General features: G+C 34.2%; 2 protein-coding genes across 2 annotated transcripts; both read left to right on the top strand.

Annotated features, from left to right (window-relative positions):
• Positions 1 to 1,062: 1,062 nt before the first annotated feature.
• On the top strand, positions 1,063 to 5,254 carry LOC118277812 (uncharacterized). The gene is made up of 2 exons (XM_050703903.1): positions 1,063 to 3,845; positions 4,083 to 5,254. Exons 1-2 carry the CDS (start codon positions 3,671 to 3,673, stop codon positions 4,820 to 4,822), a joined length of 915 nt encoding a protein of 304 aa, XP_050559860.1. The 5' UTR covers positions 1,063 to 3,670; the 3' UTR covers positions 4,823 to 5,254.
• A 17-nt stretch (positions 5,255 to 5,271) lies between these two features.
• LOC118268494 (uncharacterized) lies at positions 5,272 to 7,322 on the top strand. The gene has a single exon (XM_035583019.2). The coding sequence runs from the start codon at positions 5,877 to 5,879 to the stop codon at positions 6,780 to 6,782; it is 906 nt and encodes a 301-aa protein (XP_035438912.2). The 5' UTR covers positions 5,272 to 5,876; the 3' UTR covers positions 6,783 to 7,322.
• The last annotated feature ends 7,486 nt before the right edge of the window (positions 7,323 to 14,808 follow it).

The following is a 14,808-nucleotide window of genomic DNA, read 5'->3' as shown; positions in this document are numbered from 1 at the left end:
TCAAAACCAAAAATGTTGACTATCTCAGAAACTAGCAACTTTCCGCCCTCAGGACCTCAGGGCTAATTTTGTAGGAAATTAGTTGTATTATCACCTCCCGAGAAGAATACGTCGAATTCAAAGTTACCCTGTATATTATATGAGAAAAACACTGAAAGGAGGGCAGCTATAAAACAATATTGCTGCAACTGCATGGTGGACCGTAGAACAGTAGGTTGCTGTGCACATATAATGACTATTATTTGGTTTTTGAGCTGGGCAAGGTACCAGGAAAATATTAATCCACCTGCCCAGTTGCTAGACCATATTTTAATTACATTTAAATCAGACTAATAAAGAATTTCAATAAAAAAAAATCTAAATATAAATCTGGATACAAAACTAAGTTTGTATCTTCATTCTTACTGATATTAACTATTGAATCAAACATATATTATTAGCTGAACTGCTTGTTTAAAAATAGCCAAAGTCCCATACAAATTGGTCAATCTCCTTTTAGCAAGTTTAAAGAAAACGGTAGAAACGGAGTTACGTAGAAAAAATTTATTTGGTGTCCAATTTAAGAAATAATGTGGGAAGTGGTATACCTTTTTAGAATCCCTAATAAATACGCCAACTTTGGTGAGCCACTAGTAGTACAGTACATTTTTTTTTTCAGTACAGTCACTTAATGTTCTATGAAAATTTTATCTACAGTACTAGATTCGTCTAAAAATGACATCCATTTCCAAACTAAAGCAGTTTACTGAACCACTATTCAGGATAATGTAAGGTGAACTACAGACGAAAAAATAAAGATTTGTAGCAACTAGAGTCAAAAGACTGGCACAGGGTGTGCTTTTTCATGGATAACACATAAGTCACTGTCATTTTAAAACTGTAGGACTTAGAATTTTTTTTATATTTTTCTGATAACATTTGGAACCTTGCGGATCAACTGGTGCCTGTTGGACGTCGACTTCAGTGACACCCTGTATATTCACAGATCACCCGGATAATCTCTAGGACGTAAGCGGCGCCGTCGCCGCGCACTTCTCAGGTGTGTGTTACTTTAGTACGTTGTCTTGTACGCTATCGGTCTTACTAATAAACATTTATACACGCTGTATACACGCGTTATAACTTATTCATTACTAATAAACAATGAATAGGGATTGTCATCTTATACACTCGTTATAACAGTTGTATAAGTTTATGTCATTTTACACAATCCTTATTCAGTCGTATCAGCTTGTTTAACGTGTGAATAACCTACAAATTTCTGATTGTCACGTCTCATCTCGTGACGTATTTTCTTTCATTTAATGGTTTTTATCACGGATTAGAAAATATTATGGATTATTTGCATTATTTTGATTATCTGCGTCATTTTGATACTCTTGAGATGGAAGATGAGGAACCACCTCGAAAGAAAAAAGTTTATAAAACACGGTTTGATCCCTTTTCTTTGGAAGAAGATGAATTTAGAAGTAAATATAGATTTACTAAGAAGTATGTCAAATATGTGGTAGATTTGATCCGCGAAGACATAAAACAAACGAAGAAGGGTGGCGGCATCTCTGTGGAACTTCAAGTTTGTACAGCTCTCAGGGTATGGGCGCGGCAAGAAGTTCAAGACGATGCAGCTGACATTCATGGCATGAGTCAACAATCGATCACTGTTGTTTGTCGCCGCGTTGCCGTCGCTCTAGCAAAAAGAGCAGCGCAATTCATTTATATGCCACGAACTCTTGAGGAAGAGGAAGTAGTGATGGCTGGATTCCGCAGTATTTGTGGGTTTAGACATGTGGTAGGTGCAATTGATTGCACTCACATAAAAATAAAAAAGTTGGCGGTGACAATGCACAATATTACATTAATAGGAAAGGAGTATCCTCCATTAACGTTCAAGTTGTCTGTGACTCTAAATTGCAAATTAGAGATATTGTAGCACACTGGAGAAGTAGGACACATGACTCTCGAATATTTAGAGAAGCTCGTATTCGACAAAGGTTCGAAAATGGAGAATTCCATGGTCGTTTACTCGGAGATGCAGGTTATGGGCTAACTAATTATTTATTTACACCTGTCCAAAATCCTAACAATATAAAGGAAGAAAGCTACAACAAAGCCCATATCCTTACCAGGAACCCTATAGAGAGGTGCTTCGGAGTATGGAAGCAGAGGTTCCGGTGTTTATTGCATGGATTTAGTGTTTCTTTGGAGAATGCAAAAACTTATTTAGTTGCACTTGCTGTACTGCACAACATTGCGATGAAAATGGGTGAAAATGCGGAAATTGAAATTTTTGAAACTGGTAATCAACCACCACCACTTCATCAAGAACAGAGACAGGCAGCTGACAATACAACTGGACAAATAGCAAGGCAGTTGTTTATAAGAACTTATTTTTAACAAGTATATCTATTTTTTTCTATTATTTTTCTATAGCTTTGACTGAATATTGGTTTTATATTGTTCGCACATAGTTGAAGCAATCAAAACAATGTAACCAAGAATTGTATTGTGAATCTGATTGAAAAAGAGTAACCTATGGAGTTTCTTGCTCGTTCTTCTCTATAGGAATCTACACTTTGGAAAGAGCAAATAGCTTCACTAGAGGACTGACCGACAGACAGACGTTATTTATATTATTATATTTGCTTTGACGTTCAAAAGTGCCTTCCTGGTCTATTTGAAATAAATAACTTTGACTTTAAAATAAAAGAACAAGTTTTTACTGAGAATTTATTTTATTAATTTGGGTTGTAATAAAATATTTTGTAGTTTTAAATTTTTAAGCGAAGCTCATGTTTAGCTCGTGCGGCACTCATGGGCTTCTAACATATGTTTTATTTTCACATCATTTTCAGCCTTTATAGCATCAATGAGAACTTGGTTTCGCATTGTCTGCTCATCCTTATGCTGAAACAAATGATAGTAATTAAAAAAATATAGTTATGAGAATTAACTTTAGCAGAACTTAGTAAATAAAACTTACTTTAAATGGTAACTTCTACTTTTCTCTTCGCGTAGTTATAGGACCTTTAGGGGTTACACATTTATCTACCATCTAAGGAAATGGAATTTCAAATATTATTATATGAAGTCAGAATCAATAATGAAACAATGGTATGAACATAATTTAATTATAGATTTAAGAAGGGAAAGAAATTAGGAAATTATTTAATAACATGTTTTCTAATTAACAGAAATGCCACATGAAAGCTTTGCTTTTGCCTGCGAGTTCACCCACAATACTTTAGGAAATTGTACATATAAATTTGTACATACTTTAAATAAATAAATAAATCTCCCTCTTGAATCACTTGATTTATTTAACAAACTCATCTAAATCTATTGAATAGTTTTAAAGATCTAAGCATTCATAGGGACAGACAGACATATTACAGGAAGTGACTTTGTTTTATACTATGTAGATATATAATTATATGAAGTGCTTAGTCCTCGATAATTATTTTGTTTACCATGTAGTCCCACTATCATCTATTGTGTGAACGCGAATATTTAGAGAATCCTGCAAAAAAAAAATATATATATACACGGGCAACCCTATTCATCTAATGTCATTCACTATTTTTCGCGTTGTGTGCTCGCACGGAATTTTTCGTAGAAATATTATCTGTTAAGTGATTACTGTATTTAGTGAGTTCAAGTTGATTAAAGTAAAATGCCTAAGAGTAGAGAAGAAAAATTATGGAAGAAGCTGAAGAAACTGGAAGAAAAAATTAAGGAAAGTCAAAGTCGTCGTAGACGAATTAGATCTTTAAGTTCGTCGGAGCGGGAGTCGGTAGACGATCCTGATCCAAATGAGAGACCTGAAGTAATCGAGGACACAGGTATGTGTTAGTTTATTGAATGCCTTGACTTGATTGCCAAAGCGACAAGTTTCTTTTGTCTTTTAGGTATAAAAGTATAATCACCCGCCATCTTGTCAATTCTTGTCGAGACTTGATTTCAAAATCTCAAGTTGAGAAAAAGCATAAATAGAAGTTCTATGTTATGCGCGTAATATTGTTTCTTTAATACAATATCATTTTTACAATAACTGAGTCAGTTATTTCATGTGTAATCAGACTAAGTTAGTCTAATGATTACGTTGTACCTTGTAGGTACCCAACAACTACAAGACGATGTGCTGATTGCTCTGGGAAATCCGTCCTGCTCTGACAAATCTTATAGTGAAAGTATTCACCCTGAGATAATATGGAGAGTAGAGAATGTGTTAACAAGTGGATTGGAAAAGGATCGCAAGAATGAATTATTAAAAAAATATCTGATTCCCAATAATTTTGCCTTGCTAGAGGCTCCAAAATTAGACATGGAGCTAGAAGGCCTATTGAGCGACCCAATTAAAGAAAAGGACAAAAGGATCGAAGAGCGACAGCAGCAATTGGGGGTTGCGTTGTCTGCTGTATTATCTTGTTTAGATAATTTTGTTAAAGTTGACCCAAACCCAGCAAAAATTGAAGTCCTGACAGATGTAGCCAGGCTACTAAGTGATTTACATTATAACGACACTTGTACACGTAGAAAGTTGGTGGCGGTTAATCTGGATAAAAACATAGTTAAAACAACAGAAAGCGCTAAACGGGACAGCTTCCTGTTTGGAGAAAGATTTAACGAAGATGTAAAGACTGCTAATGCCATAAAGAAGGCAGCACCAAACATACTGAAAAAGTCCAATTTCACCCGAAAGATGGGGCAGACCAGGCAGTCAAATTATACCCAATTTAAAAATAAGGAAAACTTCAATGCCCCTCCACAAGTAAATCGAGCCAAACAAGGGAGGGGGGCAGGTATCAACCCAGGAACAGTTTGATGCAGCAGCAGTAGCAACAACCGCATCAGAAGAAGGCATATCGACACAAGTCTGTACGTCGGACATAAAGGTAAAGACCTTTGCAGGTCGTCTTAAATTTTTTTATCCTTGTTGGCGAAGGGTCACTCAAGATAATGTTATTTTATCTTGGGTAAAAGGTTACAAAATTCCTTTTGTAAAAACTCCATACCAACAGATATATCCTAAAAACTGTACATTTTCAGAGTCTGAAAATATAGTTTTATTAAAGGAAATTGATAGATTATTAAAATTGGGTGTCGTTAGTAAGTGTACATCAATTAGTGGACAATTTTGTTCAAAAATATTCTCTATTACAAAGCCTAATGGTAGTACCAGACTTATCTTGAATTTAAAATGCCTAAATAAGTTCATCCAGACGGAACATTTTAAAATGGAAGACATGAGAACTGTTTGTAAACTTGTTTCTAAAAATAATTACATGTGTACAATTGACTTAAAAGATGCTTATTTTTTAGTCCCAGTAGATAATGATGATAAAAAATATTTACGGTTTTATTTTAAAAATAATATTTATGAGTTTAATTGTTTGTGCTTTGGTTTGTGTACTGCTCCACTTACGTTTACAAAATTGTTAAAACCAGTTATATCTTATCTACGCAGTGTGGGATTTAAATCTGTGATTTATCTTGATGATATCATATGTATTGGAGAATCTTTTAATGAGTGTGTAGAAAATTGTAGTAAGACAGTGTCACTACTAGAATGTCTTGGATTTTACATAAATAGGGACAAAAGTAGTTTGCACCCTAAACAAATAGTTGAGTATTTAGGATTTATAATAAATACAAGGACTATGACCTTATCAGTCTCTGATAAGAAAAGATGTTCAATCCTTTTATTACTTAAAACGTATTTAAACAAAGATTCCTATACTATTAGGGATTTTGCATAACTCATTGGAACTTTAACAGCTTGCTGTCCAGCTGTTAGCTATGGTTTTCTGTACACAAAAGTTTTAGAAAAACAAAAATGTGTAGAGTTATTTAATCATAATAATGACTTTGATTCAGTTATGATTATAAATAATGAATGTAAAGAAGATTTACAGTGGTGGTATAATTGTATAGAATCAGCCGTTAACCCTATTAAAAATTGTCAATTTAAGTTAGAAATTTATTCAGATGCATCTCGCACTGGATGGGGAATATTTTGTGATGGTCAGGTAGCAAATGGATTTTGGACAGAAGAAGACAAGAAAAGTCACATAAATTATTTGGAACTACTAGCAGCTTTTCTTGGATTACAATGTTTTGCAAAGGACTTAAGCGACTGTCAAATTTTACTACGTATAGATAATACAACTGCCATAGCTTATATTAATAGAATGGGTGGTATTCAATTTAATAATTTAAATCAGCTTGCACGAGAAATATGGCAATGGTGTGAAGCCCATAAAATATGGATCTTTGCATCTTATATAAAATCTAAGGACAATAAAGAAGCTGATTTTGAATCTAGAAATGACAATATTGATTGTGAGTGGGAGCTGTCACCTGCAGCATTTCTAGATATAGTGAGGTCATTTGGAAATCCTTCCATTGATCTATTTGCTACTAGAGCCAATACTAAGTGCAATAGATATCTGTCCTGGCCTAGGGATCCATATGCAGAAAATATTGACGCTTTTACAGTATGTTGGCATAATTATACCTTATTTTATGCATTTCCACCATTTGCTTTGATCTCTAAGACGGTTCAAAAAATAAAAGATGATAATGCTATAGGCATTTTAGTTTTTTCTATGTGGCCGGCACAACCTTGGTACCCATTTGTTAAATCAATGGCCATTTCAGCTATTAAAGTGTTCAAGCCTTCAAAACAATTATTGTTATCACCTTCCAGAAATCTTCATCCTCTGCACAACAGCCTTTCCCTGGGGGCCTGCATATTATCAGGGAAGCATTCAAGAAACAAATGATACCTGAGGATACCATAGAGGTTATGATATCTTCTTTATCTGTTAACACAATTAAACAATATTCAGTAGCATTGAATAAATATTTTTGTCTGTTTGTTTGTCTATATGCTTAAATCTGTATGATTTTGATGCGGTTTTTTGTAATAGGTAGAGTAATTCAAAATAAAGGTTTATATGTAGAATACATGCATAATATATCATCATTGCACCCATGCGAAGCAGGGGCGGGTCACCAGTGTGTGATAAAACAAAACCCCAAACCTTTTCGAACAAAATTTACATTTAGACATATATTGTACTTTTTAAATTAAGTTACCAAATTTCAAACCAGATATGACCATTTATAACTTTTGCAATCTTAAATTCTGTTGAAGTAATTTGAAATTCCCGCGTTCTCCTATAGATGTCACTTTTGACACTTAATATTTTCCCTCCATTTTGGCGTCATTCTCTATGCTCTAAGAGTAATGCTTTCTAAAGTTTGTCAAGATGATTTAAAAATTATTCAGTTTGGTATTAAAACGGCATTCCTTTATGGAAATATAATGCCGCACTAACGAAGAGTACAATAACTCGATTTTTGACGATTTTGAGTTATTTATATATTCGGAATCAGCGAATCGAGATCTATAAATCTCTCTAACTAACTTTTTATGAATCCTTCAGGAAAGTGGTTTTACAGTTAAGCAAGAATGCAATAACTAAAACTTCAAAACAAATACATTAATCATAAATACAACACTCATGGTTGTGGTGACATCAGGTTTGAACTATTATTAAATTACTAATCATAAGTACAATCACTATTAGTTGTTTCACTTATGTTGTGTAGGACTCGGAATTCTAATATTTTATTTCCTAGTCATAAATACAATATCTTTGAGTTGTCGTGCTTATTATTAGTTTAATTAAACGATTTACGGAGGTAATACTGAGACTTCACAAATAAATACAGTTGTTGTATTTATAATTAGCAATGTAATTCAAAATAAGCTTAAGTCTGCCCTGAAAACTAAAATATATATAAAGAGTTGTTGTGTTTATTATTAGTAAGACTATGCAAGGCGGGGCTCAGCGGGCGTGATACAGAGTGCGAGGGGGAAGTAAAATACGACAGTTTGGCCAGTCGCGTCGCTAGCACCGGGCCAGGTCCACGTCGCTTTTTGTGCTTGTCGCGGACGTGATTTATGCGGTAAGTAAGCTTTCTTTTAACATACATAATTTTATAATGAAAACACTGCATAATTGCATATTGAGGTGACTGGTAATTAGTAGCTGATACTTAAACACGTGATCGTACAATTTTTATTCCAAAGAAACATATTCTTAGTTATACAAAGTGGCGTCGCGTGGTTAGCCACGTGGCGCCATTTTATATTCTAAGAAGTTACAGGAACGCGCGCGCAATTTTGTATGGCTGTTGTGTAATTGTGTTAAAAGTGAATGAGTATAAAAAAAATTTAGATTTTATTGTAACTTTCGTGAGATATACTAAATTAATTATTATGTTATCGGCTTACTCGCGTAATGTTTTGACGAGGAACTCGACTAGTTACAAGCCATGCTAGAGGCTCATATTCATGAGCAGCATTCCGCGACACACGACGCGGCGATTGTCGCGCTGCTACCGGCGACTCGAGTTTCGCGCCCATCGCACCCTACAATGTTCAACCTACAATGTTGCGGGTCTGGAGTGTGACACAGTGTGTGCGGTATGTAACACCGTCTTTGCGTCGACCCGAGAATCGAATCCAACACCTACGCAGCCGCCGGCGAACGAGTCTAACGAGCCAACATCGTCGCGCGCGCCGGATAGTGCGCGCGATTCCAGACAGAGGGCGCGATGGGCGCGATCCTCGAATCGCTGGTGGTAGCAGCGCGACAATCGCCGCGTCGTGTATCGCGGAATGCTGCTCATGAATGTGAGCCTCTAGCATGGCTTGTAACTAGTCGAGTTCCTCGTCAAAACATTACGTGGGTAAGCCGATAACATAATAATTTAAAAAAAAGTTTTTTGGGTTTCGTGTACGGTAAAGTGTCGAAATTCTTTAACGTGAGCTTTGTCTGTTAGATCTCAAAGAATCCAGACAGTACTTTTTCCAATAGCTTATTTCTCTTCGGTCTTCATTGGAAATCATCACGTTAAGTATCTACACTATTTTTGTTTTGTTTCAGTCAAAATGAATCGGAGAGATCGAATTTTGGCCTTGGCGTTGCCTAAACAAAATAAGGTGACAATATCTCCTCCACCAGAGACCGCACACAAATCTTCTCCACTAAAGACTGCAATTAAACCTGCTATCCCAGAGACTGTACATGAACCACCTCCAACGGATACTGCACACGAACGTTCTTCACTAATGACTGCACTGCATACAAACTTTCTTCGCCAGAGCCTGTGAACGTGCCTTCTTGCCCAGATAACAGTGAACCCGATACGCAAATACCACCTTTCCATGATACCCGTGTTTCTTTAATGTGTTATGAAACCATGCTATCATATGATGAAGAAAATAATGAGTCTGCCGATGTTGATATTTATGAAGATTCTGACGACAGCGTTAAAGACCAAAATTACGAACCACCTACACAGAGAAAAAAAAAAGAAATACAATATCTCCGATACAGTTTTACAATCATCCCAAGAAGACTCTGCTCCAAGGTCTGTCGTAGTGTTAGCCGGAGTTCATGAAATACCCGTTGACTCATCACTTGGGATTGATTTACCTCGAGTTCAGAAAACAGTGTTTCCAGAAACACCTAGTGATGAAATTGAAGTAGTTGAAGAACAAGTTGAGGATGTACTAAAAAGTAATTCTAATACTGACGCATTACCTGAAATAGAAGAAAACTACACTAAATTGGGTGCTCTTAGAAAGAGGCGAAAATTTAAAACACCATTATCACAGCGAGTGCAAGAAAAAAAAAAAACAGAGAGATAACGAAAAATTAAACCTTAAAAAGTGCACTACTAAGATTTCACAGGAAGAGGGAAAAAATATACATAATCGTTTTGTTAATTTGAATTTTGAGTCAAGAGGCCTATTTATAAAAGGATTAGTAGAACCGGAGAACGTGAAAACATGGACAGTAAAAGAAGCTTTGTCACCAAAGAGGAATATTTCATATAAATACAAGTTTTTGTCAACAATGAAAAAGTTGAAGTTTGCAAAACATATTTTTTAACAACACTTGGTTATAACCCACAGAATAATACACACCTCATAAAGGGCTCCAAAAACCAGTCGATGAACAGATGGACAAGAGATGAAGTTATAAGCGTAAAAACGTTATTGACAAAGATGAGATTATAGCACACATCAAAAGTTACAATCCAGTCGTCTCACATTATTGACGTGAACATGCTCCTCTTAAATTATACTTGCCAAGCGATATTACGATAACTTCAATGCATCAAAATTTTACTGAGACCTATCCTAATAAAAAAAAATCATTTGAGACCTACCGCAGAGTATTGAGAGAACTCCATATCGTTTGCTCGTTTGGGAAATGAGGAGTGTAAGCAATTTGCTCTCTTTAAATCTCACGAAGACAGCAATGAGTGCATCTAAGATCCGTCGTCGTGCGAAAAGTGCCTTCTCTACCATACACACAATTTTAAGTATAAAACAACTAGAGAAGCCTACAAAACCGATGTAAACGCAGCTTTAACCGATAAAGACACCGTTTACTATTCTGTATCTTCGATTTGCAGAAAGTGATTATGATTCCTAGGATGGACCAGTATAAAATAGCTATTTTTTGTCCTCGTATAATAGCTTTTGACGAAAGCTTCGTACCTCTTGGAAAAACCAAAGATGATAAAGTACCTTTTGCTGTTCTATGGAACGAAACAATATCCGGAAGAAATTTGGAAGATATCTTATCAGCTTTCAGAAGTTTTCTGTTACATAAAAGAGACGCAAAACATGTTGTTTTATGGGCTGACAACTGCGCAGCTCAAAATAAAAATTGGGCGTTCATGTGTTTCTTAGTTAACATGGTCAACAGCGAACTTACATGAACTGAAGTCATCACAGTCGAATATTTTGAGCCCGGACACACTTTTATGTCTGCCGATCATTTCCACCATCAGGTGGAAATGTCTTTAAAGAAAAAAACAAAGTCTACGATTTCGACGACTTTGTCGATGCAGTGCGGATTTCAAATTCAGGAAAAAACACAGTGCACGTTATGTCTGTGTCTGATTTTTTCACGTTTGAAGACTCTTCCTCACAGCATAAAATCAGAAATATCGAACCAAGGGTTTACTTGAGAGACATAATGTCTGTGAAAGCCGAAAAAGGGCATTACACAATTAAATTCAAAGAAAATCCAGATTTTCTTTCAGATTTCTTTCTAAATCAGAGTGGAAGGAGCTAGATTTTCTTCAAGTGAAAGTTAAAAAAAATAAAGCCTTTCCAAATGCTTCTCGAAGTCTACCCCAAGAGGGATCACTAAAGAACGAAAAGAGGAGATACTTGCTAAGTTAGTCCCTCTAATGCCTGAAAACCGGAGAAATTTTTGGACAACACTGCCGGAATCTACAAAGGCCCATTCGGATTTAGCAACGGAGAATTAAAACTAATAGGAATAAGGATTAACATTGATCTCTTTTTACCAATGCTTTTATAGTTAAGTAAGTCTTTTAAGTGGGTACAGAGACTGGTAAACTAAGTTTTATAATTGTTTTAACGATCTCATTTACTCATAGTGCCTTTTCAATTATATAATTTTTTAAGTATGTTAAAGTTATTCTTAAAGTTATTCAAATATGCTGTGATTATTAACAATAATACCTAATTAGTAAGTAAAAATATAAGCCTAAAACAACTATACTTTTCAGAAGATTTTACAAGTGATCTCTGAATAACTAGTTAATGAAAAACTTTATGAAGATTTTTGTGAACAATTAATGTTATTTGTTATGTTTTAATGTTAAAAGTTTATAATTATAATAATAACTTTTATTACATTTGGCCTCTGCGCGCGACAAATAGTCTGATTTTATCTTAATCTTATAAGTATATCAATAGGTAAATATTGTCCAAGAATATTGCTGTAATAATGTCTAAGTGTCTAAAACACAAGTTTAATTCAATTTAATTATAAGAAGTAAAACGTTTGTTTAAAAAAAAACTTTGAGAAAGTTAGCTACTTAGTTTAAAAGATTTATATCATTTTTGGTTTGATTTTAAATACACTTTATTAAACGTAGAATGGTGTTTTATTTCATTGGGATTTCCTATTGTACATAGGTGTTTCTAAACATTAATACAATAACTATTTCAGTTGTTGTATTTATCGTTAGAAATTATCAAAATTATTTAGGTAAGTGTTTAGTTAGAACTGCAACATGTAGGTTTGCTAAAGATAAATACAATAAGTATTGTAGTTGTTGTATTAATGACTAGTGATGATAGGTTGATCATTTAAAAAATCCTAATTATGAGCATTATATTCACGATTTCAGGGCATAAGCTTTATATTTTTCATAAAATATGTATTTGAATCCATTCTGTATTTATTTCCCTTTCATTTGGTACAATTTTCATGTAGATGCCTTGACTAGTTCATGAGATACAGGAAAAATAAAGTTCAAAACTTTGAGAGTGTTTTTCTCGAAAGCGCCAAAATCGAGTTATTGTATTTTTTGTTAGCGCGGCAGTATAAATGAGGATATTTATATGATTCCACCTGAAGGTTTATGTATTAAAGAAAACTTAGTTTGTAAACTTAAAAAATCCCTATATGGTTTGAAGAAAGCACCTAGGTGCTGGAACCAGAAATTTGATTCTGTGTTAAAGAGATTTGGTTTCACTAATAGCGCAGGTCTGCGATGAAAATGTTTTTTTAAAAATTTTAAATATAACTTGTACATGTGTAAAGAAAACTATAGTTTCCTTTATTTGAATTTACGCGCGCATATAGCAACTCTTTGGTAGTTTAGAGTTTTTAAGAAAGAGTAAACTGTGACGGTCATGACGCACGCCTTTTGTTAATGTCAAATAAGAAAAATTTCTCTTTACAAAGAATAAGTTAATATCTAATTTTAAATAAAATAAGAAATCGACACCGGAATAATAACATTTAATGTCGTTTCTTTGATTTACAGGTATGTAAGTTAATGTTTGTTTGATTTGTTTCATGATTTGTTTCTTAGATTAACTGAAATAAAACTTTGATTTACAGAGAAACTCAATGTGTTTAATTGACGGTGCCGTATATCAAGCCACTATAAAATAATATTATACATGTACATATACACAACGCAAATATAAACTTTTTTTATTGTAACACGTCACATTTTTTTTAATGGCATATTATATTTATAATAAAATATAATATGTATGTATGTATGTATAATATAATATGTAAAAAACGTCATCAACCCGGCTTTGATAGACCCCAAGAAAGTATTGCTTCCACCACTACACATCAAACTTGGTCTAATGAAACAGTTTGTTAAGGCATTACCAAAAGATGGCAATACTTTTAAGTACTTATGTTTAAGTTTCCCTACCTTATCTGATGCTAAGTTGAAAGAAGGAATATTCACGGGACCTAGCATCAGAATACTGTTAAAAGACGCAGAATTTGAAAAAAAAATATGACAGCCTTACAACAAAATGCTTGGAATGGCTTTAAAAATGTGGTTTCGAAATTTTAGGTAATAACAATGATCCTAATTATAAAAGTAAGTCCATTTTTTGAAATCTCACATAGATTTTTTTCCAAAAAATGTAGGCGTTTACAGTGAGGAGCAAGGCGAAAGGTTCCATCAAGATATAAAAGAGATTGAAAGAAGATATCAAGGTCGTTGGGACGTTAATATGATGGCGGACTATTGTTGGATGATATGTAGAGATGAAGTGAAAAGTCATAAACAAAAACCAACAAAACACAGGTTTTTTTCAAAGAAAACACGTTATTGATTGTTTTTATCCTTGCCAGGACCAATCAATATACCTGCTACTGTAAGTACTGTACCTTCTACTCCAGACCACTTGAGAGCACTGAAGAAAGTGGAACCGGTAGAATTAAACGTCAGCGTTTGATGGCTGAATTTACTAATAAAAAAAATACCGCGGAGTAAGAAAAACCTAATAAACCTGGACTTATTAGACTGGGCAGTCACTTACTCTTTCCATCCATTTAGTATAGTGGAAGCTAGAGCGTTCAGAAAATATAGTCGCTGGATCCCAGGATATGAACTTCCAACCAGGAAAACTATCAAACTCAATAATGCAACAGGCTTACACTAAGACCTTTGATACTATACAAAATCAAATGAAGAATGAAGTTAAATCGATTTGTTTAACTGCAGATATGTGGACCTCGTTAAAAACATTTGATTATTCACTGGTCATTATTTAACAGATGATTTAGAATTTAAAATATTGCTAGGATGTTGTGTGTGTTGAATTTTTGCGGATTGCTAACGAAATCAGGACACTGGTAGAAAAATATAAATTGAAAGAAAAAGTAAAAGGGGATGCCCAAATTTGGCCACGAAAGTCCCAACAATATTTTTATCACCAAAAATAGCATTGTAATTTTAAATGAATATAATCAGTACCCTTGTTAATACAAACAAGTCAGGAACATGTTTTAACTAATAAAAAGTCAATCAAAGAGGAAATCAAAACAATTCTTATGCCTTTGTAAGTAAAAACTGCATTGTTGCCAGTTATTAATATTACAAATAAAAGGTAATTGGTATTTTTGTAAGTCGAAAGAAATACTTGAGTTATTGGTATTTCTTTGAAAAAAAAAAGTTACATATTTATATTTTAATGAATGTTTTGTTTTTTTATTATTTATATTTAATAAACAAACTAGCTAGTTCATTAAAAACTTTTAGGTATGCTAGCTTTTAGGTATGAAAACGAGTTGCGTGGTGAACGTGGAAAATACGTTGCCGGGAGTTCCATTCTACGAGTAAGATGGCTAGAAGACGAAGTAAGAGTCAATCGTGCAACGATATAGATGGCGGCGTACTCGACCGGCCAACGCGTACTTTTCA

The sequence above is a fragment of the Spodoptera frugiperda genome, chromosome 25 (assembly GCF_023101765.2).
Source record: "Spodoptera frugiperda isolate SF20-4 chromosome 25, AGI-APGP_CSIRO_Sfru_2.0, whole genome shotgun sequence".
NCBI classification, from domain to species: Eukaryota; Metazoa; Arthropoda; class Insecta; order Lepidoptera; family Noctuidae; genus Spodoptera; species Spodoptera frugiperda.
This window is presented reverse-complemented; position numbering and strand designations above follow the sequence as displayed.

Coding starts and splice junctions, on each gene's coding strand:
- LOC118277812 (XM_050703903.1), top strand. CDS start 3,671: ATGCCTAAGAGTAGAGAAGAAAAATTATGGAAGAAGCTGAAGAAACTG. Junction 3,846..4,082: donor AATCGAGGACACAGGTATGT/GTTAGTTTATTG, acceptor AATCAGACTAAG/TTAGTCTAATGATTACGTTG.
- LOC118268494 (XM_035583019.2), top strand. CDS start 5,877: ATGATTATAAATAATGAATGTAAAGAAGATTTACAGTGGTGGTATAAT.